Source organism: Dasypus novemcinctus, chromosome 12, assembly GCF_030445035.2.
Source record: "Dasypus novemcinctus isolate mDasNov1 chromosome 12, mDasNov1.1.hap2, whole genome shotgun sequence".
Classification (NCBI taxonomy): Eukaryota; Metazoa; Chordata; class Mammalia; order Cingulata; family Dasypodidae; genus Dasypus; species Dasypus novemcinctus.
In genome coordinates this window covers 51900718-51923020 of record NC_080684.1, presented here as the reverse complement: position 1 = coordinate 51923020, position 22303 = coordinate 51900718, and the positions used below count along the sequence as shown (strand labels likewise).

Below are 22303 nucleotides of genomic sequence, written 5' to 3'. Positions count from 1 at the left end.
TCTCTCTATTACATGTCACTTAAGCAAAACACTGCTTGGGAGGGGGGAAGTTGTAACATGCCCTTTATTGGAAAGATCTCTCAAAACCTCAAAAGAGTCTTTCCCAGCTGAGAGCACTGGAGGTGGGCAATGTGAGGAGCTCTTCCCACCCTCATCCTTTCAAAAGCTACCTGGCCTAAAAGCTTTTCAAGGAAACACACCAGAAATAAAGCTCCTTTTTCATGGTTCTCCTGCTCACACCAAATGTAGAGAAAGGGGGGAAACAGTTCTTCCATCTTTCCTTCCTCTTGTCTATATTGGAAAGAGGTTAAAGGAAGGGTCAAGTACTTGGAGTTTGGAATTAGAAGGGCTTGGATTTGGATTACAATTCTGTACTCAATGGCCATACAATCTTTGGAAATTGATTCCAGCTCCGTGAGTTTCAGTTCCCTCATCTGCAGAACGGGTGTAACACTATGATTGCTCTCAGGGTTGTGGAAGGGATTCAGTGAGGAATGTGTGTAAAGCATTCAGCTCAGTGTCTGCCACCAGTGAGAGTTTAGACAATGATGCCTTCAGCTGTTAGTGGCACTGTCATTATCACCTGTAGTTGTTTCAGCCCAGATGACTCAGTTATTCCTAAGAAGTCTTGGCAAATACTTAGTTCTTGGCCTCCATGGCAACTCTGTCAAATGTGAAATAACTAAGGCCATGTGTCTGAACACCAACCTAACCCAGGCCTTTCCCCAGTGAGAGCAAGGTCAGTGGGCCAGAGGAAGCAGCTCCACTGCTCCAAAGGCTGACGGGATGGACCAGCGGTGGACAGGGGCATTGTCCTCAAGGACAACTGCATTTCCTGCCCTTTCCCATCACAGCAGCAAGGGTATGGCAGCAGCCACTCCAGTAGGAATGCCATAGCTGGACCTTCTCTGAGAGTTGGTTTCAGAGGGTGAGACCCAAGAATCTGGAGCCACAGGCCCACAATGAATGCCAGGCACATGCCTGAACCCAATGCCAGGAGTTAAAAATTATTATTTTAATAATAGTGTCTACCACTCTTGAATGCTTCCTACACTGTAGGCACTATCCCAGACTTTTCACATATTATTTCATGAACTCCTTAAATTATCTTTATGTAAGGATCTTTTTTTCAATAAACTTTATATTTTTTGGAAGAATAATGAACATGAAAAAAAGTGCACAGGTCATGAGAACACAGCTTGATAATTTTTGGAAATGAATTCAGATGAGTAACTATCACCTAAATCAAGATATAGGACACTCTCAGCAACCCAGCAACCAGTCCAATTACTAGTCCCTCCTGCCCAAATGTAGTCACTATTCTGAAATCTAGTACCATAGACGTATTTATAGAAATGGAGTCACACGGCACATATTCTTATATACTGGCTTCTTTTGCTCAGAAACATTATGTTTATCAGATTCATTCCTTATAGTGGCAAAGGGTGGTAGTTTGTTCATTTTCATTGTTGTACAACACTCCACTGTATGAATATACCATAATTTATTCTGTACAGCACTCCACTGTATGAATATACCATGATTTATTCTGTCCATTTGGATTTTTTTCTGTTTTTGGTTGCGATAAGTCATGCTGCTATGGAGAGTCTCATGCATGTCTTTTGGTGAGTGTATGTATGCATTTCTGTAGGTATATTCTTAAGAGTTAAATCTCTAGGTCATAGAATATATTTTAGTAAAACTGTCAAACAGATTTCTAAAATGGTTATCAGGGAAGGATTCTTAATCTCATTTGACAAATGTGGGAACTGAAGTTCAAAGACCTGAAATCATTTATCCAGTGTCACAGTGTTAAGTGGAAGAGACAGGATTTAAACCTTTCTCTTCCCTGCATGCTACACTGAAGATTTCTTGAGAAGATCTAACAGCAGAAAGAAGCAGAAGAGTGAAAGCAGCAAACAACTTGCATATGAATACCTTTCAAAACATGTTCTTATACATTAATTTATAAAAACCTTGGTGATGCATGAAGTAGAAATTGTGATTCCCATTTGATAACAAAGAAACATAAAACTCGATAAGTGTCTAATTGCTGGGAAGATGGGACAGGCACTTTTTCTGACCTTACAATGTGAATTTGACCGGTGTACCTCTCATTGTGGGCCAAAGGCCACACTCTGGAAACCCTTTAGTATCTGAAGTTCAGGCCTTGTGGGGCCAGGAATCAGATAGCTAGAGCCTGTCACCAGCTGCTTGCTGTCTAAACAAGATTTTACATCTGTCCCCACTGACCCAGTAATTTTATATTGAGTCCTAGAAATGGGGATCTTGAAACCCTTGGCCAAAGGTTTCTCTTGGGAGAAGGCCATTGGAAAGCCTTACGGATTGATTTAAAACATCTCCCATCAAAATCAGCAATCCTACCCTTCCCTACAAGATTGGCTTAAGCTTCTCCTTCATCTACTGATATACCATTTCCCAAGAACCTTTATGAAAATCCTCCACCTCAGCAAATGGGAATGCTCCACTGGAAAACTTTGGCTGAAAATAAAAGCTGTGTTCAAACTGTGGCATCTGGATTAACTAAATTTTTGCCTGCTCATTTTCATTCTGTAACTGTCTTGAACTAATTATCTTTAACTAGTTTTTCAGTGACTTTTGAAGAGGACCTAACTGATTCAGGATTTCCCATCTGTCGGGATATTTCAGTTACTCTTCCATGCCTGTTCTCTGGAGATTCTGAAAAATTAGTGCCCTCTCTGGGTACAGGCAATGGAAAACCATCAATGCTTGGAGCTTCGACTCTACTCTAATGGCTGAGAGAATTTGAACAGCGATCTGGCTTGATGAGGAAACTCTTGGAGGGTTTGATTGACTTGCCCAGTATCCCTCAGTGAGTTGATGCATCTGTAGGAGAGCAGACAGATGGTTCTCTCATCTGGCTAGAAATTTACTCAGTCTTTTGTGTTTGAGAATCATGAGGAATCAGTCGGAGAGATATGAGTATGTAATTAGGGTATCCTCACAAAGAAAGATGGATGGCGAGCTCTATATTACCAGGAATGCAAACTTTAATCAGCGTTTTATGTTCCTAGGTTGCAAGAGAAGAGGCATGTAACTGAGGGCCACGTGGAGCCACGTTAAAGGAGAGGAGACAGAAAGAGGCTCAGTTTACAGATGGACTTGATACCCAGTGCAATACCAACGTGGCACTCACGGGGGTGGCAGTGTGTGGGACCTGGCCGAGGGAGTGAAGCTATCATCCCCCACAGCCCAGGCTGGAGGGGCCAAGTGTGCCTGAGAGGACCAGCTCTTATGTGTGCGGCTCTGGAAAACAAAAGCAACTATCTGGGCTTGTAGACCACGTATTTCTCCAGTCAGATGAGAAAGTCACATTTATTTCCTTCAGGTCAGTGTAAACCTCTGGAATTTGGAACAATAGTGGGAGGGGGAGCCCCCAGAGGGAATTCTTAACACCTGATACATGGTGAGTGCAACCCTGAATTTGGGGCATTGTTCGAGCTGCCTACATTGAGTATCTACAATAGAATAGAGGATTTACAATAAAATTGGCCTGGGATACTACCTTTTCCCCTGGTAAGTGCCATAGCATTTACCCTGAAAATTCTAAAGTTCAAAGTGTCAGGCTCCGTAGAACCAATGTCGCATGTTATATAAGACAAAGAACAAAGCAGGCTGACCACTTAGGCCTCATACGATTCTGATGAAAGACTTCTACAATGATTTTACAAAATTTCGAAGATCTAACAGGAAGCTGCTGATGTGCAGTGAGCACTAGGTAACCTTGACTTTCCACCTTCCTACTGCACTGGAGAAATCCTCCAAAATCGTGCCGCTCAGAGTGTGGTCTCTGAACCAGCAGCATCGGCATCACCTGGGAGCTTATCAGAAAAGCAGAATCTCAGACCCCACTTCAGATTTATTGAATGAGAATCTGCATTTTAACAAGATCCTATGAGACACAATTGCTGCCGAAATGAAATGAGTGGCATTTCACCTCCCCCAGAGAAAGAGAGAGACATCTTTTCCTGGGTATTCCTGTATGTGACCACTCAATCCTGCGCATGAAACATTATGTCAGGAGAAATAAACTCCCAGAGCCTATCCTAGCTTTTCAATGAGAAAGAAAATGATTTTGTAGGGCTTCTCAAAGGCTGTGAAAAGCCTTGCTTCAATGGTGAAGGCAGCAAAGGCCCTGCCTCTGTTCACCGCCCCAGGTTTGCTCACTTGGTCTGGAGTGGGGGTCCCACACCCGGCAGTCCCCAGAGTCTTCCGGTGCCTCTATGTGCTTTCTCTTCTTGGTGGGTGACAATGTGGCTCTAAAATCAAGAAACCAAAATGAAGTTTAGAATTCTCCTTAGCTCTCCACGTTGCATGAAGGCAAATTTAATTTCCCAGGTCTCTGCTCTTTGCCTCTTAAGTCTAATTCCAATTAGTTGCGATCTGTTCACTGGATCTGCAATTCACCTACTTGAACACTAAACTGGCAACATTTTCAGAGGCAGAGGGCTCCTGGGGACAGAGAAGATACAAAGTACCTGTATACATTTGACACCTGGAAATTTTTTGCACATGTAATTTTACCACAGTTTTTGATGGCCTTTACTCTTTTGCCATCCTTTAGTTCTAGAAGGAGGAATTAAAGGGATAAAAAGTTGGGGAGAGGGAAGAGAGAAGAAAAGAATATTAATACTTAATTGATAGGTTTCTTTTCGGCATGCTCATTCACAAACTCTCTTAAGTGCACTAGCTGGGTCTGCATAGCAATTCCTCCATCAACCAGAATCTCCCTATATATTTCTGATACTTAACTTTCATTGAATGAGGATCTTGAGTTTAGTGGGTTTTTTTAAATTAAAAGTGTGTCTACAGTCAAGAGCACTGGACCCTTGCCATGTCTGTTTCCTGTCTCAACACTGCCATCTCCTGGAGAGGTTTCCGCAGCTCATTCTCATCACTTTCCTGCCATGGGGGTGGCAGCTGCCTGCTCTAAGGCTTTTTGCTGTGGTCTTCCACTGCTAACTCTCTTGTCCCTTACCCAGGGCTGTGGCACAGAGGCTGCTGATGGTAAGAACACGTTATCCCCAGATGGGAGGACACGGATTGGTCCAGAGCAGCCGCGGGATGATTGATGTTTGGGTAGCAGCTGGGAAAGCCTCCATGGGTATGGCCAGAGTTGCTCATTTCAGGTGTACTCTCTGGCAGGTGTGATGGCACCATCCCAGGTGGAGCCACAGAGTGGAGAAAGGGAGCTAGAGTCCTCCCAGCTGTAGGTCTCAGAGTTTGGCAGCATGCACCTGGCGGAAGAAACAAGTGAGAAGCTTTTCTCTTTCCCACAACCCAGAGTACAAGAACAGTAACAATGCAAGGTGTGCTGAAGGTGGGTCTCACTCACCTTTGACCTGTGGAGGAGAGCATGGATCTGATGCAGAATAGGGTGGGGTATCTGGTAGTTGACGTTGCCTGAGGATCAAAGACATGTGTTGCTTTTTAAAAAATTTTTATTCCATCATTATAATTTTTGTCACAAACGGGAGGCACCCATAGTACAGCACCCACAGCGATGGTTATCAGGAGCGCCAAAGGGCCAAAAGCCCATCAGTCCATGCCCAAGGTCATATTGTAGTTAAGTGAGTGGGCTTTGAATCAGACCCACCTGGGTTTGAGTCCCAGCATTTCCACACCCTAACTGTCTATCCATGTCAAGTTGTTAACTCTCCAAGGCTGTTTTCTCACCTACAAAATGGGAATAATTATTAAACTTACCTGATAGCAGTGATGTGAGAATTAAATGAGATAACGTATGTAAAACCCGTAACATCTTGCCCGAAACATGGTGAGTGCTCAGTACACTTTAACTAATATATTATGGCTTCTTAACATTCTCAAAGCACTTTGTACAGTCTTTTTGGTCTAAGGCAATGTAAAACACTGCCGCTAAAGCAATGGTTTTCCATCTGCTCTCTGGGGAATCCCAAATCTCTTGGAAGAAGCTACAGGGGTTTTGCAAAAGAAGAATTTTTTTAATGCTTGGGAAAAAAAACAATTCATAGGTTATAACTGTTATATATTGAGATCCAATGAAATTCTATTTAAAAAGAAAAGGAAAAAAATGAGTACCATCACTGAAAAAAGTGTAAAACCACTGTTCCAAAGGAACTAGGTCAGAATTTCCAAGTTTCCTTATAGCTCAGAAATTCTGTCATTTTATTAATAAATAAGATCATACATAAGCACCACAGCACCACTACCACCACTTGATTCTCTCACCTGGAGAGTAATCTGTCTTGTTTTTCCTGGTTCATTAATATTCCAACATAATATAATGAAGAGAAAAATCAGTTTTTATCATTCAGTAAAAGAGTTATGCTTTCTCTTCAAATTGGTGTTTTATAATTTACTCACTTCCCATCAGTCAGGGAAGAGAGAACATATATTTATCTCTCTTCAGAAAACCTCACCAAAATGAAAGTAAAGCAATAAGGAAGCATAAATACAAAAGAACAAGGAGTACACGAGAACCACAGCAAATCATTGTGGTGGATAGAAATAGGATGAATAGCAACTGAACTAACAGAGTGCAAAAAGGAAAGGCATAACTGCCTGGAGATAATGGAAGGGGCATAGGAATCAACATGAGGTAAGCCAATTTAAACAAGACAACTCCAAAAAAGCTGCAGACATTGGAGTCATCAGAAACCTCTGAATTCAGATGTGAGGGGAGGACTGAAAACAAAAGGACTGGTTGAGTGTTTGACTAAGAATTGGACTCTGAGATCCGCTTTCCCACCTTGCACAGTGAGGCCACTACATCAATTACCCCAATAGAAGTTGGAAAAGTTTACTCTGGAGAAATTGAACCAGAGAGACTGCGGGGGCAGGGTTCCATGCATAGCTGAGGCCATGGGTGACCTGCTGGAATAAAACCGGAAAGGTTCATTAAAAGTCTAAGTGCTCAACTGTGAGACTTCCTCAACTTCGCTTTGTGTGCATTCAAGCAGATTTCCCACAACTAAGAAATTGGAAGACTGTTCCCTAGAAAGATTAAAGATCCTCAGGAAAAATTATATTTTGAAGTTATCCAAGGAAATAGGCAGTATTCCTGATCACCCTACAGTGAAATTCATTGTTTGAGAACAATGTACTCAAAGCTTCTTAAATAGGAAAAACAAACAAATAACAACAACAACAACAAAACACAATGAGAGATACCAGATATTTCCAGAAAGCTTTTAACATTAAAGACAGAACAAATAATCAGAGAAATAAGGAATATAAAAGAATCACAGAGAACGCTTTTGCTTCTGGTATGACTGATAAACTCCTATCAGAACTGATCCTATCACAAACAAAAACTATAATCTCTAGGGGGGGGAAAATCTACCTGGAAACACTGGGAAGTAGACAAAAGCAGGCAGATTCTGGAGGGACTGGAAACTTGAAAGAGGGAAATGCACAGGCTGTCTATAGCCTTAGGGCAGGCTGAAGTTAGAACCAAAGGATGGCTAAAACTCCGATAGAAAACCCACAGAGAACAGAGTTTGGGGCAACCACACCTGCTGAAAAGTTAACATCCCTCTCTCATGGACTGATAGAATAAAATAGAACAAATTAATAGAACAAAAAGTCACGATATAGAAAATCTGAGGCATGTCTTTAAGAAGAAAAGAAACTGAGAGATTTTAATGTTCTTTACAGAGAATTTGAGGGAAGAATTTATTATAGCAACATTTGAAGCCAAACAAATTATTAAAACAATATAGTGACTCAAGAAAAAATATTCAAGAAAGAAAATGTAATTATTATAAATTACATGTGATTACAAAGTGATAATGTAAATCCTGAATATTAATCTAACCAAAAACTTTTATATAACTTTATGATATTGGAAGGCTGAGAATAGAAGTGAGTGTAAAGATGTGGTAGTCCTCCTGAAAGTTGATATTAAGGTCTTAAAATGTACAAATCAAGAACAGCAGTATAAAAACATTATTTAGTTATAGGGTGGCAGAAATATTTGAAAGAGTTGAACCTGAGTACCTCTGGGTTAGCAGGACTCAGGTGTATGAGTGAAATGGGGCAAGGTATTGCTCATTTTTGTTATAGGCCATATTTAAAGTACCATTTGACTTATTAAACTCTGCACATGTATCACTCTGTTAAATCTACAAATTAAATTTTGTAATTGACTTTACCATCTTATTATTCCACATTCAAGGTCCTAGATAGTTTTTCAGTTATTCTTACAGTAGAGGCACCACTGAATTCAATAATGTTTAATAAAAACTGAAAATGACAAGTAAATTATCAAGCCATTCAAGAAATATGGCATGGTGTATTATAAACAGAAATATAACACTCCCTCCAACAGTGGAGAACCAAAGGTTCCTGGGTTAAATGGCAGCAATATACAATGGTAGCTTTAAAATAAGAAATTTAAGTTTTTAAAGGCTTTCCTTACAGTTTACCACCTTCCAAAATTCACCATAACTACTCCTTTATTTCATTACATTTTATACCTTTCCCTGCTCAAAGCATTTTAATATATTGAGAGAAATCTTGTAGTTCTATTCAGAGAATTTGAGGAAAGAATTAAGGAAAGCCACCTTCAAAACTAAACAAATATTAAAACAAGCCAAACTCCTCCTTACTTAAAATCCCCATGTCAGGAATCTAAGAATGCACATCAGATTGTTTTTGGTCTTTGCGCTCTGAATTTATTTATTACATCAAAGAGATTTTCACAAAGTGGACCCAGGGAGCAACAGACATAATGGGTCACTCCTGGAATGGATATGACTATCTTTTGCTTCTCTAGGAGAAGGTTGTAATAACCAAAGATTCTTGGCTGCTAATAAAAAAATAGAATAACCAATAGTATGGTAACCACTTGGCCTAAATGTGTTCCAAATCCCTTCCTTTTAGACACAACACTTGTTTTTATCTTTTGGAGAGTGAATGGAGAAATGCAGTCTCCTGTGTGCTCACGACTCCACTAGGCCCTATGTGGGACACAGACATGGTGCTAAGACATGGTTTCCATGGAACTGTTAATCTGGGACTATGCACGGTTCAATCATCTAATTCCCAATTTTATTGAATGACTCCCAAGTGTCTTCACACACCACTAACTTCTTCTTCCTAAAGCCCTATTGTACCTCAGAGTAAGCTCAGCTCAACAAAGTGCCCGGTATACAGCTGGTACTCAATAAGTAGGAATCACTGCTTTTCTATACTACATGGCCATGCATGTATCAAGATAGGGCTTTCCTGTCTTCCCAATCTAAAATAGCAGCCTTCACTCACCTGTCGCTTTCTATTCCCTCCTATCCCTTTCTCCTGATTGTGGTGGTGGTTATACAGCTGTGAATTTTTTCAAAACTCATAGACTATATACCAAAACATTGAATATTACTGTATGCAAATTTAAAAATTAATTTTATCAAAAAGGTTGGAATGATTATATTAATATCAGATCAACGGAGCAGAAATCAATGAAATAGAAAGAAAAAACAAATAAGAATATAAATTTAACCAAAATCTTTGAAAAGTTAAGAAAGCTGATAAACTTCTTATAGACCAATGAAGGAAAAAAAGAGAGAAAGAGAAGGTATAAATTACTACCAAGAAAGACAAAAGAATCATCACGATAGATTCTACAGACGTTAAATGTATAACTGGAAATATTATGAAAAACTTTATCCCAATGAATCTGACAACTTAGATGAAATGGAATAATGCATTGAAAGACTACCTAAATTGATAACTAACAATAGAAACCTGAACAGCATCATATGTATTAAAGAAGTCGAATTTGCGGTAAAAACAAAAAACTTCTAACAGAGAAAATCCAAGGCCCAGGTAACTTCACTGATGAAATCTGCCAAACAATTGCAGAAGAAATAATACAAATGCTGTCCAAGTTCTTCTGGAAAATAGAAGTGGAGGGAATACTTCCCAACTCATTTAATTATTTCATAATTTTAAAAATTAACATCAAGTGGAGAACAGTGCTTTCATTACTTACAAGGCCCCCAAATCGAAGTCATTGCCCAAGAACTCCTCCAGCAGGCTTGTATCCAGTGCTGGGTTCCCAAAAGTGTCACTGGCCCCTTGAGCTGCAAAGGCAAATAGAAACTTGAAATTCATGAGGATTTCAGAAGAATGACTAATGGCTAGAAACATTCACAAGCTTACAACCTAGAATTTAAGTTCTTAAATGCTATAATGCATTTGTTGAGAGTGTGGTTTTTCTCCTACTCAAATATTTCCTTCCAAAATCTCTTTTGATGTCACTCTCCTCCGGCGAGCATTCCCTGACTGACCAAGGCTGTTTAGATACCCCTTTAAATGTGCATCCATAACACCATGTGTTTTGTGTTTCACAGTATTACAATTGCTTGCTTTTGAGTTTATCTCTCTCACTAAAGTCTTTCAAGGCAGGGACTATCTTTCTTATTGTATCCACAAAGCAAGCAATAAATATTTATTGATTAAATGGGCGGATGGATAGATGGATGGATGGTCAGTTTGTTGGTTGGATGATGTATTTCCAGTTAAATTCAATCAATAAGAAGTTCAATATTTTGCTTCATTTTTTTGTTTGGCTTCCAAAAATGTAACACAATAGTTCTGATTCCTTTCTTGGTTTACAAAACAAAAATGTATTTATACATTTCTGATTATAATAAAGGTGTTAGAATTAAACAATACTAAAATTTTAGAAGCCCCTATAGACCATTACAGAACCTCAGCAGAGCCAGGAAAAATTGCCAATATTTGCCATATTCCAGGGTCCTATGTTGCAACTTAGAAAAATGGGATATACCCCTACTTGGTGGAATTGTTACTAGAATAATACTGGGACCGCAGAAGAGACTCTAGAAAACAGGCTAGCAAGGATTTCACTTTCCTCAGCCAAACACCTCCTCCTTCCCCATGCCTAAAGCTATAAAAAAGTAGATTAAAATCAACTCCCAGCCTTTAAACTATAATGGAGAGTGTGGACGTCAAATGATGTCAAGGAGAATTTATTTTATTAGAGCAAATAGAAAGTGTGGATAGAGTTGCCCACATTAAATATGATGTGAAGGATGTAAAGAAACTGCATAGTATCTCTTTAAATATATTTCAGTAAGAAAAATTAGAGATTTTAAAAGGCATGACATACTCAGTCTGGTAAAATATATAGCCAAAAAATTATATACATATATCCACAAGTGCTTCTACTGAAGAACGTAAGAATATGACTTGATAAACACAGGAAGTCAGAGACAAGATAATAAAGAAAAAGCAACAGATTAAAAGAAAAATTGCTAAGCTCTATAAGGAAATTTAAAAACAAAGTATGAAAGCTGTAATAAACAAATTAGAAATAGGAAGAAACAAGATACTACTCAATGCAAATGGAATATTTGGAATAGAAAAAAGTCTTAAGATTATCACAGTGTATACAGAGGCAATAGAACAAAAAACAAACAAACAAACAAACAAACAAACAAAAAATTTAAAGCAATAAGAGAATATGGTAGATTTGGAAGACCAAAAGGAATAATTGAATGTACCTGGAATAGAGAAGAAAATTAGTGAAACAGGAAAAGTTTTCAGAGATATAAGAAGAATTTAACTTATATGAAGGAAGAATCAAATCTACAGATTTAAATGACAAGATTTAAAAAAAAAAACATGAAAAATTATATAAGACAACCATTATTTAGATATTCAGAACAAAGAGAGAATAAAAATCAGATTTTGGACCAGAAAAGTCAAGTCACTGAGCAAGGAAACAAAAGCACACAAGACTAAAACATCTTCAAAAGGAGATTCAATTCAATGCCAAAAGCAATAGAAAATATTCAACAAAGTTTCAAAAGAAAGAAAGTGTGTCACAAAATATTATACCCAACCAACTTGTTTTTAAATATAAAGGCAACAGTCAGACAATTCTAAAATAAGAATCAGGCTATAAAGTCCCCATGAATCACTCATGAAAATAACTCATTGACAATGAAATTTCAGCAAATCAAGAATGATTCAAAAGAAAGAACCCAGGAATATAGAAATTGAGCAAAAGAACTAGTGATGAACAGGGAATTCATATTAATATAGGTCTTAGACTGAATATCTGAGGGAATTATAGTTGTAGGTAAAAAGGTAAAACTGATAAACCCTGATATAAGAAAAATAATATAAGCAAAAAAAGAATTGGAAGGTAGGGAGAAGTGAAGGGGAAGAAATATAATAGCGCTTATCACCCCAGCATTCATATCTCAGAGACCATCTACACTAACTAAAAAAGAACCATTTAGTTAAAAAATAACTACAACTTTTTCATGACTTTTCTAATACCGGTTCTTAACCTTGGAAAAATCTTTTAGAACTATCTCTAACAGTAAGAAAAAAAAAATTTTAATTCTGTAATTGCTTCAGTTTCCCTTACGGTTCTTTTTATTCTATTAAATTCAAGTAAAATTAATATTTTAATATTAAATTTCATATTTTATTTAAGTAAAGCACGTATAATAGAGCCATTTCTTGTAACAGTATTATTTTTAACAATGTACCAAAGAAAGCTGAAAGCAAATACTTCCTCTAAGGTTTTGGATTAATACTTCCTAAATCAAAACCCCTTAATGATTTCTTGTGTCCTCTTCACTAGAAATGGTTCACAAGGGCAAAGATCATGGTTATCTTTCTCACTGCGATGACGTCATCACCCATCTTTTTTCTTGGTTCATCGTTGACTGTCAATAAACATTTGTCATGTGAATTAATGAAAGAAAAAAATCAGTGAATGAACATTTTCACCAGCAAGGACTGGGCTGAGGATCCTTGGATAAAGAGGTAACATAAATTGAGCATGTGCCATATTCTGTAGACCTTCCCCTACCTTCTCGTTCCTGGGCAGGAGTATAAATTAGCACCCCATCTACAAAGGGGATTAAATCTGAAGCCCGTGCTTCCTTGGAGCCCTCTGGCTAAGCCTTTGTCCAACCACAAGACCCTTCCATCCTGATGGCTGTTTCACTAGTTCTTGATCATCACTATCAGGTGCCAGTAGCCAATAGCCAATATTTGGATTGACATCTGTGGTAGTTTGAGGCTTTTGCAGACCCCAGAAATCCCTGTACTTAAAGCTAATCCATTCCTGTACGTGTAAACCTATTGTAGGTGGGATCTTTTGATTAAATTACTTCAGTTAAGGGCCTTTGATTAGATTTTATGACCCAGGGTGGGTCTTATTCCTTTTACTGGAGTTGTTTATAAATGAAGGAATAAAATGCCACAGACACAGAAAAAAGCTGCAAAGACAGAGAGGAATCCAGAAGCTGAAAGAGAAGGCCCCTGGGGGTTAGAAGCCGCAATCAACAGAACACAGAAGGTGAGAGGAAGCCACTTTAGCCAGAAGCTGAAGCAATGAGGCCTGGAAGAGAGGGGGGAGAGAAGAGCAGATGCCACTATATGCCTGAAAGCCCACATCTGTGCACCTTCTGATGATGCCACCCCGTGCCTGCAGCTTGGGGAGAAAGCATCTCTAATGAGGCTTTGACTTGCACACTTTCACAACTTAGAACTGTAAACTCATAAATTAATAAATCCCCATTGTAAAAGTGCGCCCATTTTGGTATATTCCATTGGCAGCCTTTAGCAAACCAAAACAACATCCAAGGGTTAAACTAAGGCAAACAGTTTATTCATGCTAAGTGCAGCCGGGAGCCAGCTTTACTGAAGTCAACTGCTCTCTGAACCGCTGGATAAACAAAGCACTCAAAGCCATCATTTAGAAGTGCTTGACAGGAACTTCTAAATAGGGCATCATCTAAGCAAATCTCAGTCCCCATTCTTCGTGATGCAGTTTTGTGGGGGTTTTTTTTGTAAAATGCTTTACTTTATAGAGGATTATAATTTCCCCAGCCATTGAATCTGAAACAACCATTTTTTTTGTCTTTTGCCAACAGTGAGAAGCCAAATGTTACTCTTTCAGCTTAATAAAATCTGAAATAGATGAGATAGATAGACAACCCCCCCCACCAGATAGCTCTCTTGTCTGTTTGCTTGTTGTTTTTGCTTGTTGTCTGCCCATTGTTTTTTGATTGTTGTTTTCGCTCCTCGTCTTCTCATTGTCTGTTTTGTTTCCTCTTTAGGAGGCACCGGGAACCAAACCCAGAATGTGGGCACTCAAATTCTTGAGCCAAATCTATTCCCTGCTTGTTTGCTTTTGCTTGTTGTCTGCTCATTGTTTTGCTCATTGTCTTGCTCATTGTTTTTTGCTCATTGTTGGGTTTTTTTGCTTGTTGTCTGCTCGTTGTTTGTTTTCTTTAGGAAGTACCAGCAACTGAACCTAGGACCTCCCATGTGGGAGGCAGTCACTCAACAACTTGAGCCACATCCACTTCCTGATAGACAATTAAATAACGTCTTCTGTGATTTTTTTCCCCAGATACAATTTAAATATACAATACATCAATTCCCTATCCTTGATTTACATTATTCCCAGGGGCAAGATACCCTAACCTTCAGACTTGCTAGTTATATGAGGGCCTTTTGCTTCTTGATTTTTGTTTTTGAGAGGCTAGGGATTGAACCCAGGACTTCATATGTGGGCTCATATGTAGGAAGCCAGCGCTCAACCACACTGGCTTCCCTGAGGTGGTTTTTAAATTTGTTTGCTTGTTGTTTTTAGGAGGCACCGGGAACTGAATGTGGGACCTCCCATGTGGGAAGCAAGGGCTCAACCACTTGAGCCACATCTGTTCCCTAGTTTTGTTTTGATATTTTATCATAGTTAAATTTTTTAAAAAAATCTGAGCACTTCCCAAATGGTGGGAAATTGCTGTGTGCCAGAGACAGGCCAGAGCGGGCATGATAAGGAAGGGAAGGTGAAAAAGAAGAGACATCACCAAGTGTATTCCATGGCATGAGCTAAGAGGAAAAAGGGTGGAACATCCTTAGTGCTTACTGGATTCATAAGAGGAAGAAATTGCTAAAAATTGAAATGGTCAGAAATAACCTCATAGTAGAGTTTTCCTTAGCTAGACTTTGAAGAAAGGATAGGGTGCAGATAAGCTGGACAGTATATATTCATTCTTTAATTCATTCAACAAATATTTATTAAGCACCTACCTTGTGTCAAATACTTTACAAGATGCTGGGGATTTAGCAGTGAGAAAAAAGACTAAATCCCCTCAGGGAGCTTACATTCCAAAGGAAGAAAGAGTGGCAATGGTAGGGGTGGGGAAATATGCACAATAAATAATGAACAATAAATAAAAATGATACTTTCAGTTAGTGTTGAAAATAAAACAGGTGATATGGTAGACCATGGGGGAGGGAGCTCCTTTTTTAAAAAAAATAATTTTTTAGTTTTTTAAAAGATACGTAGATTACATAAATGTTACATAAAAATATAGGGGGTTCCCATATGTTCCACTCCCTACCCCTCCCACATTTTCCCACATTAACAACATCATTCATTAGCGTGGTACATTTGTACAATTGATGAACACATTTTGGAACATTGCCACTAAGTATGGATTATAGTTTACATTGTCATTTATACTCTCTCCCACACAATTTTGTAAGTTATGACAAGATATATAATTGCTGTTTCTTCATTGCAGTGTCATTCAGGACAATTCCAAAGTCCCCAAAATGCCCCCATATTATACCTATTTTTCCCTCTCCCTGCCCATAGAACCTCCACTAGTCACTGCCTCTACATCAATAATAAAAGTTCTTCCATTGCTAGAATCATAATAACTCTGTAGTGGAATACCAGTAAGCCAACTCTATGTAGTCAATCATTCATTCCCCAATCCTGAGGATTCTGGGATGGTGATGTCCACTCCACCTCTAATTAAGAGGGGGCTTAGATCCCATAGGGCAGATGGATGGGACTATTTTACTTGCAGTTGCAGAATCCTTGTTTCTTGGGATGGGTGTTGTCTATCATCATCACCTTGTTAATTGTCATGGGTGAGTTCAATGAACTGGAGAGTAGGTGTTGCAATGCTGTTGAGATTCAGGGTCTAGTTGGCACAGAGACAGCCTGAAGATTTAAGTCTCTTGCAAATATACCTATCAACTCTAGTACTAAATATAGGTTCAAATAGAAGGACAGAAAAGCCTTGTGTAGGGAAACCACAACTGAGTCCAACTCTTTCATACTAGGGAGCATAAATTCCCAAGTAGGGCCCACTGGCAAGGCATCAAACTCCTGAGATGTCTGCCCTGCCTAAAGCATCTGGATGTCTCCAGAGCCCTTAGGAGCCCCACTATTTGAGGCAATATTTATTTTGGCTGTCAATGAGATCCTGCTGAGACTTGCATAAGCATAACCTCTGAAATGACCTCCCACTCACTTTGAAGCCTCTTAGCCATATAAACTCATTTGTCATCACCTTCTCCCTCCTTCATTCAAGATCTTTTTCCAGTTGCATCACCAACCAGTGCTTGGTAGTAATCCCTCAGTGCCAGGGAGGCTTACCCCTGGGAGTCATGTCCTATGCTGGGGGGAAGGTAATGCATATATGCTGAGTTTGGCTTAGATGGAGGCCACATTTGGGGAGCTCCTTTTGATTCCTCTCTGAAGAAAAAGCCAGCCATACACAGATCGGGGGCAGAGCATGTCAGGCAGAGGACAAGGCAAGTACAAGAGTCCAAGGACTGAACCATGCATGTTTAGAAAATCAGTCATTGCAGTGTACCTAGAGCACAGCGAGCATGGGGCAGGAGGTCAAAGTGACATGATAGGCTTTACATTTTTAAAATGTCACTCTGGCTGCCTTGTTGGGAAAGGAGTATAAGGAAGAAGAGAGACTCTTTTGAACACTATCACAGTTGTGCAGGGACTCTCCAAGTTTGGATTTCTTACACTGGGCCAAGCACTTTATGTGCATTATTTCATTTAATCCTCATGGCATCCCTATGAGGTGACATTAATATTATCCCCAGCTATGAGGAAGAGTGATTACCTAGGTTAACAAGCTTGCCCAGGATTACACAGCTAGAAGTGACCCACAGGCCAACCCAGGTCTGCTCTGTCTCTGAGCATGTCTTGCCTGCTCTGTGCTCCTCTCCTCCCTCCACAATATCAGCCTGCTGCAGAGTGAACTGGCCTGCTCCTACTACTTCACTGGGGTTTGGGCAAGCTGCCTGCCAAGAGAAGCAGATGGACAGAGAGATCTGTTTAGTTTCCCACTGAAATCCCTGCTGGTGTCCCATCTGCTTTACACATTCCCCTTCCTCTCATTCCCCAGGTGGAACTAGGAGGTGGTCCATAGATTCTAGACCTGACCCATGAAAGACTTTCTTTACCTCACCCACCATCCCCAGCCCTGTCCCCAGGAAGAGGTAGGAGATGCTCACAGATTTCAGAACGTGCCTCCCTCCTGTGATTTATGCAAACCCCTTAATGAACAGGGAGAGAGGATCCCTGCAGGAACCAGCTTTCTCTAGGACTCCAAAACTACATCTGTGCTTTCCAAACCCAAAGGAAATTACTCAAGAAGATAAATCCTTGGTGTCAGATAAAGTTGTTTTCAGTAGGTTTTACACACAGAGGGCAACTCTCAAAAGACTCTTAAAATAAATCTTATGCCTTTGAAAATAATCACTAGGCTTTAAATGTCTTAAACACTTGTTTATAGCAACTCAGTCTGCAAAGAGAGCATCCTTGGGCATCCCTCTTCCTGTCAGGAAGGCTCAGTTCTGACCCTTGATTCCACCCCATTTCCACATTTATCTTTGGTGGCTGTGAAGGGCTGTCAGAGTCAACTCACAGAAGGAGAAGCTGCCCCGGCCTCCTCGGAGTACCAGAGAAGCTGCCGCCTTTATCGCTCTTGTGAAGCAAACCCCTTCCTCACCCTAGCTCTCTTTCTCACCCTCTAGGCACAGTGACAACTGCAGAACATAACCTTTCCTGCTGCCCTTGGCTTTAGGCAGACCAGAAAAAAGGTTATGGTTATGAAGATCAATCCCACAGAGAGTCCAAGTTGTAGCCACAGGCTTACTAATAAGCCTGCATATGCCTTTGGGGAACCAGTCCTTCTCCAAGGGGGTGAGTAGGGTAAGCATAAGCAAGGACATTTTTCATCACTCCCTCCCTCCTCTGCCCACTGCCCATCCCCCACCCACCAGTCCTACATAAATACCCTGTACCATTTCCCTTTGACAAGCTCCCTACTCGTATCACTTTCCTGATGTCCCCCTGTCGTCTTTTCTGTTGGCCTTTTGGCTCTGCATCCCAAAACAACGGTGCCCCGCATATTCAGACAACAAGCAGAATGGCAAAATTGGTCTGTTGCAGCAACTCTAGTTGTTTTTAAAGGTTTATAAAAAGCAACTGTAAGGATGCCCCAAATGGTTGTGCTTTGGCAATTACCCTCTGATATGCCAGTATGCATGAGAAATTGGAACACAAATATTAAAAGTTATTCTAAAGAAGGAGGAGGAGAGAAAGAGGAGGAAAAAAGAAGAAACCAAATTCCACCACCTTTCTCATTTATTAAGGACATATTTGTTTTGAAAACCCATTGAGAATGAAGCAGGATCTGAAATCCAGGGTTGGCGTTTAGAGCCACACCAATGCAGAGTTAGATGCATAAAGATGACATTTTCCCAGAGACATCATCCAATCATCACTTGACTAATTGTTTTATTCATTATTCACCCATTTACTTAGGGTCCACTATATGTTCAGCAATAAAAATCAGAGGCAGTTCACAGTCCAATGAGGAGGCCAAGAAGATCGGCTGCAGGGTGGTGGCTTGCAATGAATGTGTGCTTGGGTGCAGTGGAGACTTTCAAACTGGCCAGCCAGGGTGGGCCAAGGGCTTTCAGCAAGCGACCTGAGGGAGGAATTTTTAAGGATAAGAGAGGTTCACAATGTGAAAGGGAACAATAAAAAACATTCGAGGAAGAGAAAAGAGCGTGTGCAAAGGAATTCAAGTTATCAGTAGCAGGACTCTGGAAGGGTGCCAGAAGCCTGGCCTGGGCCTGGAAGCAGGAGAAGAGAGGGTAGAAACTGAGAGCAACTGCCCTTCACCACCCCACCGCAACCTGTGTGTTCTGTTATTTCAACCCCTGCAGCAATTACATGTTGTGTGCCTGTCACTCTCTACTCAACTCTAAGCCCCTCTAAGGCACGAATCGCTTCTTATTGTACAAATCCTAAACACCCAGAACAGATCCTAGGACACAGTAGTTATTCAATAAGTACTGTAGGTTTGGAATGAGTTAGAAAGCTTTGAATGTATAAATGTAATCATGAATGGTGGCAGGTATACCTATAGAGGTTGGCAGACACCAGGTTACGAAGAGTCATAGGTGTTGGGGTAAGGAATTTATCTTAAAAGTTATAGAGTCACTGTGGGGGGTGGGGAGTGGGGTATATGGGAACCTCTTATTTTTCTTAATGTAACATTTTGTGTGATCTATGTATCTTTTTTAAAAAAAGACAATTAAAAAATTTGCTAAAAAATTACAGAGTCACTGAGAGATCTGCAGCAAAGCAGTGGCATGACCCACATATATATTTTTGAAAGGCCATTCTGCCTGCAACTGGTAGATGGGACTACAACTGGGCACAATTAGAGCAAAGAAACTAGTCAAGGACATTGCCAACATTGGTTTTCCCACCTTCAATAACTTGATACAAAATCAGTGGGCACCTGCTATGCGTCAGGCACAGTGCAAGGGCTAGGGACATAAAGACAAATGAGCCTTAGTAGTTAAGGATCCTGGATTCACAGTCGGGCCTAGGTTCAAATATTGCTGAGACACTTCCCAGCTATGCAATCTTGGACAAATTACCTAGCCTCTCTCTGCCTCCTTACCAACAAACTGAGGATAATAGGAGCACCTACCTCAGAGAGTTGTGGGGAAGATTAAATGAGATAATGCATACGAAGTATTTAGCGCAGTTTCCCACTCAACAAATGCTACCCTTCGTCACAACCATCACTCACTGTGCTCAAGAAATTCACAGACCAGTGAGAAAGACTGACATAGAAACATACCACAGCAAAGCCATGCCACAGAGGTGTACACAGGGCGTCAGGGGACACTAAATGCGTGAGCAGGGGCAAGGGGCTGCCAGGAAAGCTTCCAGGGTGAACGAGTGTAGATACGGCTGAGCTGTCAGCAGGAGCAGAGCCTGGGCTTGAATGCCACTGCAATCTGATCTGGGGCAGGGAGGTGGGGTCGAGGCAGTGGGGTTCAGGAGCTGCCTTCAGCCTTGTGAGAGCCAATTTCCACATCTCCTCCCAGCTCCCTGTTTAGCGGTGTCTTCTTGGTGCTTGAGGTGGAGTATTTACACCACAGAAATTGGCAAACACTCCAGATCAGGACTCCCTCGTTCCCACCGGCACCTCCCTGCCCATGAGCTGGCTGTTAAACATTTACCAACACAGCACCAGATCAGAGTGGTATTTAGGAGAAGAATTCAATGGACTTTGTGGCTGACTGGAAGGAATCTAGATGATTCCACACTCTGTGTCTTGGTAGCTGAGTGGGTGGTTGTGCTGGTGCCCTGGGGTGGAAATATGAGAGAGCTGGGAGGGAGATGGGGGGTTCGTCTGTTCAGGGCCATGTCTTGTCAATCCTGGAGACAGAAATGAGCAGCAAGAAAAACTCCACCCAATGATCTGGACTCCTGGAGTCTCCCTGGCCCCCTTGCACAGGTCATCCTACATTGATCCAGTAATAACTTGATCGGTACTAAGCAACTCTTTCAAGCAGAGGTAACATGACCCATTGTTGGAAATAGTGACCAAATTAGAAGACTGTCTCTGGACTTTAACATGATATGAATCACCCGAAATTTATGTGTCTGATTATCTGAGAGATAAAAATAAAAGTTAACCTTTATTCAACTTGAGTAAATAAATCGCACATTTTGTAAGAGGATGGTGACACCCACACAGGTTTTCTAAAACTGTCACATATGTGAAATTCTAGAATGGATTGATAAAAACATAGTTGCTGGACTCTGGGAAAGCAGAAGACATCAAGGAGCTTGTGTGTGTCCACCAAGAAGTAGCCATGCAGACAGATTTCCTTTCCTGTTCAGCTGTCTCATGGGCAGATCAGGAGACTATCAATGGAAACGTGTATTTTTTTTCATTTAATTTATTTATTTCTCCCAACCCCTCGTTGTTTACATTTGCTGTGTCTGTTTGTTGTGTGCTGGTCTTCTTTTTAGAAGGCTCTGGGAACCGAACCTAGGACCTCTCATGTGGGAGGGAGGCACCTAATCCCTTGAGCCACCTCCCCTCCCTGCTTTGTTGGGTCTCTCACTATGTTTTCCTCCTGTGTCTCTTGTTGCATCATCTTGTTGCATCAGCTCACTGTACCTGCCTGTCATTCCAGCTCACTGTCTTGCTTGTCTTCCTTAGGAAGCACTGGGAACCAAACACAGGTCCTCCCTTGTGGGAGGCAGGAGCTCACTTCTTGAGCCACATCCACTTCCTGGAAATGTGTATCTTGATTATAACTAGATACGTCACAAAATTGGTAACTCCTTCATTTGACAGTCAAGAAATATTTAATGAGGTGCTGTATGCTAAACACTGGGGATGCAACAGTGAGTAACACACAGCTCACCCTCAAGGTAGGGGAAGGAAGCACAGACAAGGACACAATTAGGGACAATATAGTGTGATGAGTTAGGACTCTGGGAGGCACAGAGCAAGGGTTTCTTATCTAAGGAGAGAGACTTACATTAGACCTAAGCAAAGTTGTATCTGGGACAACTGTACCCCAAAATGCTAACCTAAAGACATTTCTAAAATTCAGTACAAAATGGCTCTGCTATCACCCTTTTCAATGTTGTTTGCAGTTTGGATGAATATAGAGTGAGTAAACTGGTACAGATGGCCTGAAAGAGGTGGACCACAGCACAATATTATATGAAAGAATATAATCTAATCTTGACTGGCTGGATTGATGGCTGACTCTGACAAGAAGAAATTTAGTAGGTTAAAGCATACGACTTCTCACTGACTTTTCTAATTATGCAAGTTCAAGATGTGCAAACTTGGCTTATGAGTGATTAGCTGATAAAGACATAGGTCTTTCAGTTGCTTCATCATGAGGCAGTAGGAGGAAGACAATTAATGTTGGGCTATAATAATAAAATCATTGAGTTCAGAACCGGGGTGGTGAGGCCCCTGTTCCTCTGTGCATAGGTCAGCTCTTGATGATGCGGGCCCCATATCTTAAGAGGAATGCTGGCAATTACAAGAGTGTCTAAAGAAGATCCAGCAGGGTTCGAAAGAACCACAGTCATTCCATTTAAGACATGGCCAATGGGGATTTATAA

The 22303-nt window shown here is 40.6% G+C and overlaps 1 protein-coding gene across 1 annotated transcript in view; it reads right to left on the bottom strand.

Moving 5' to 3' along the window:
- Positions 1-22303, bottom strand: part of MYRFL (myelin regulatory factor like) — a 140521-nt gene that overhangs the window by 86199 nt on the left and 32019 nt on the right. Inside the window, 4 exon segments of the mRNA XM_058308416.1 lie at positions 4210-4301; positions 5021-5279; positions 5378-5445; positions 10010-10100. Coding sequence (XP_058164399.1) covers positions 4210-4301; positions 5021-5279; positions 5378-5445; positions 10010-10100 — 510 coding nt within the window.